The 2,103-nt window shown below is 33.1% G+C and overlaps 1 protein-coding gene across 2 annotated transcripts in view; it reads right to left on the reverse strand.

The window, feature by feature from the left end:
- Nucleotides 1-1,340: 1,340 nt before the first annotated feature.
- mrps10 (mitochondrial ribosomal protein S10) overlaps nucleotides 1,341-2,103 on the reverse strand; it is a 4,031-nt gene continuing 3,268 nt past the window's right edge. For both annotated transcript variants that reach the window (XM_016503360.1, XM_016503359.1), the window contains exons 6-7: nucleotides 1,631-1,720; nucleotides 1,341-1,535 (exon numbers count right to left, since the gene is read on the reverse strand). In XM_016503360.1, coding sequence (XP_016358846.1) covers nucleotides 1,461-1,535; nucleotides 1,631-1,720 — 165 coding nt within the window. In that variant the 3' untranslated portion in view covers nucleotides 1,341-1,460. The remainder of the gene's footprint in view (nucleotides 1,536-1,630; nucleotides 1,721-2,103) is intronic.

A 2,103-nucleotide genomic window follows, 5' to 3' on the forward strand; every position in this document is an offset into this window, starting at 1 on the left:
ACCCTCACACACACACACGCTGAACATCACTCTCACACACACACACGCTGAACATCACTCTCTCACACACACACACACACACACACGCTGAACATCACTCTCTCTCACACACACACTCTTTTTCCCTCACACACACACACTCACTGAACACCACTCTCACATACATACACACACTCTCACTCACACACTAAAAAAAAAAAAACATTAGACAAAGGTCCAACTAACAAACAAACAAAAAAACATTCCATAAACACTCTATAAATAATGTTTTTGTGCTAACATTTGCGAACATTATTAAAGACCAGAAGTTTTTTGTTCATAACTTTGAGGGAAAGTTGCCGGATCATGATGAGAACATGATTCCAGAGCAGAAAGTTTGAAGAAGTTTTCGTTTTAAACCATCAGCTTCCAGAAGCAATGCTCCACGAACTATGTAAATAACGTTTTGAGGACATCATTAACGTTTTTTTAACGTTCCCTGTTAGACCCCAGCTGCTGCTGCTGTACAGATTCATATTTTCTGTGTTCATCCACTCTCATGTTTCTGTTCTGGTGTAAATATTTCTCGCTGGTGCTGGTGTCTAATATTAAGAGTGTCTTTTAAAGTTCATTTTTTAACTGGAGAAGCTGAATAAACGTTTTGTTCGTGTGGATGTAAATTGTACTTGTATTTTATGTAACGATATGTGAATTTGAAGTGCTTTTTTTTACTGAATATGTTTTTGGAACAATCATGCTGGAGCGCAAAAACTTTATCCCATAACAAATTTAGGGTATAAAAACGTGATTTAACGTGTCTAAAACATCTCGTTTTATTGAAATGTTACTCACAAAATTCTACTATTTTCACCCAAAATATATTGTCACTTGAACGTTTCTTTTTAACATTCTAAGAACGTTACAATGTTCAGTTTCCTTGTCATTATTAGAATGTTATTTAAACGTTGCAGAAACGTTTCTTAGAACGTTGGTACAAGTAACATCATAAGAACGTTTTCTCTCAACGTTATGCGAACATATGTGTCCCTGCAGCACAAAAGCAGTGTTAAGTCGCTGGGGGATATTTGTAGCAATAGCCAACAATACATTGTATGGGTCAAAATTATAAATTTTTCTTTTATGCCAAAAATCATTAGGATATTAAGTAAAGATCATGTTCCATGAAGATATTTAGTAAATTTCCTACCGTAAATATATCAAAACTTAATTTTTGATTAGTAATATGCATGGCTAAGAACTTCATTTGAACAACTTTAAAGATGATTTTCTCAATATTTAGATTTTTTTGCTCCCTCAGATTCCAGATTTTCAGATATTGTCCTATCCTAACAAACCATACATCAATGGAAAGCTGATTTATTCAGATCTCATGGTTTACAGAGTCTGGTTTCAGTGGACAGGAACAGAAACACGCAGCTCTGGCTCTTTGTATTTGAGAAACACATCTAGTGCTGCCGCTTCTAAACAGACGGCTCCAGCTTGCAGTCGTCCCACAGCGGTTTCTGAATGTGTTCTGGGATCTTCTCAATAGAGGTCTGTAGAGGAGACAAGCACGGTGTGTTATACTGAAGGAAGTATGTTTATGAAGCTCTGTGTTTGTGCAGCAGCTGCTTTGTTGTGCTGCCGTTACCTTGGTGACCTCCATAGCAACGCCCTCCGGCAGATTACGCTGAATATACTCCAGATAAACCCGAGCGCTCGACCCGGTTACTCTGGAAATCTGAAGTTAACCAATACTGAACCGTAATGAGCTTCTTAGACATGTTACACACAATATATATTCACAAACAATGTAAACTAAATTATAAAATATCTAAACAAAAATACATTAATTTATATATTAAATAAATATTCAAATAAATGTATAAATAAAAAAAAAAGTGTTAAAATATATAACTTAAAAAAGATTATATATGTATAAAAAAAAAGTAAAATAAAAATATATAAATTAATTTATAAAATATACATAAAAATTCATATATGTCCGTGTGTCTAATAAATTATGTATATAAAATATTAAATATTTATAAAAAATAACAAAAAATTAAATATATCAATTAAAACATTAATTTAGATATTTATTTCATGTTTAAAACAGAATAA

Source organism: Sinocyclocheilus anshuiensis, unplaced genomic scaffold (genome assembly GCF_001515605.1).
Source record: "Sinocyclocheilus anshuiensis isolate Anshui unplaced genomic scaffold, SAMN03320099.WGS_v1.1 scaffold1566, whole genome shotgun sequence".
Lineage (NCBI taxonomy): Eukaryota > Metazoa > Chordata > Actinopteri > Cypriniformes > Cyprinidae > Sinocyclocheilus > Sinocyclocheilus anshuiensis.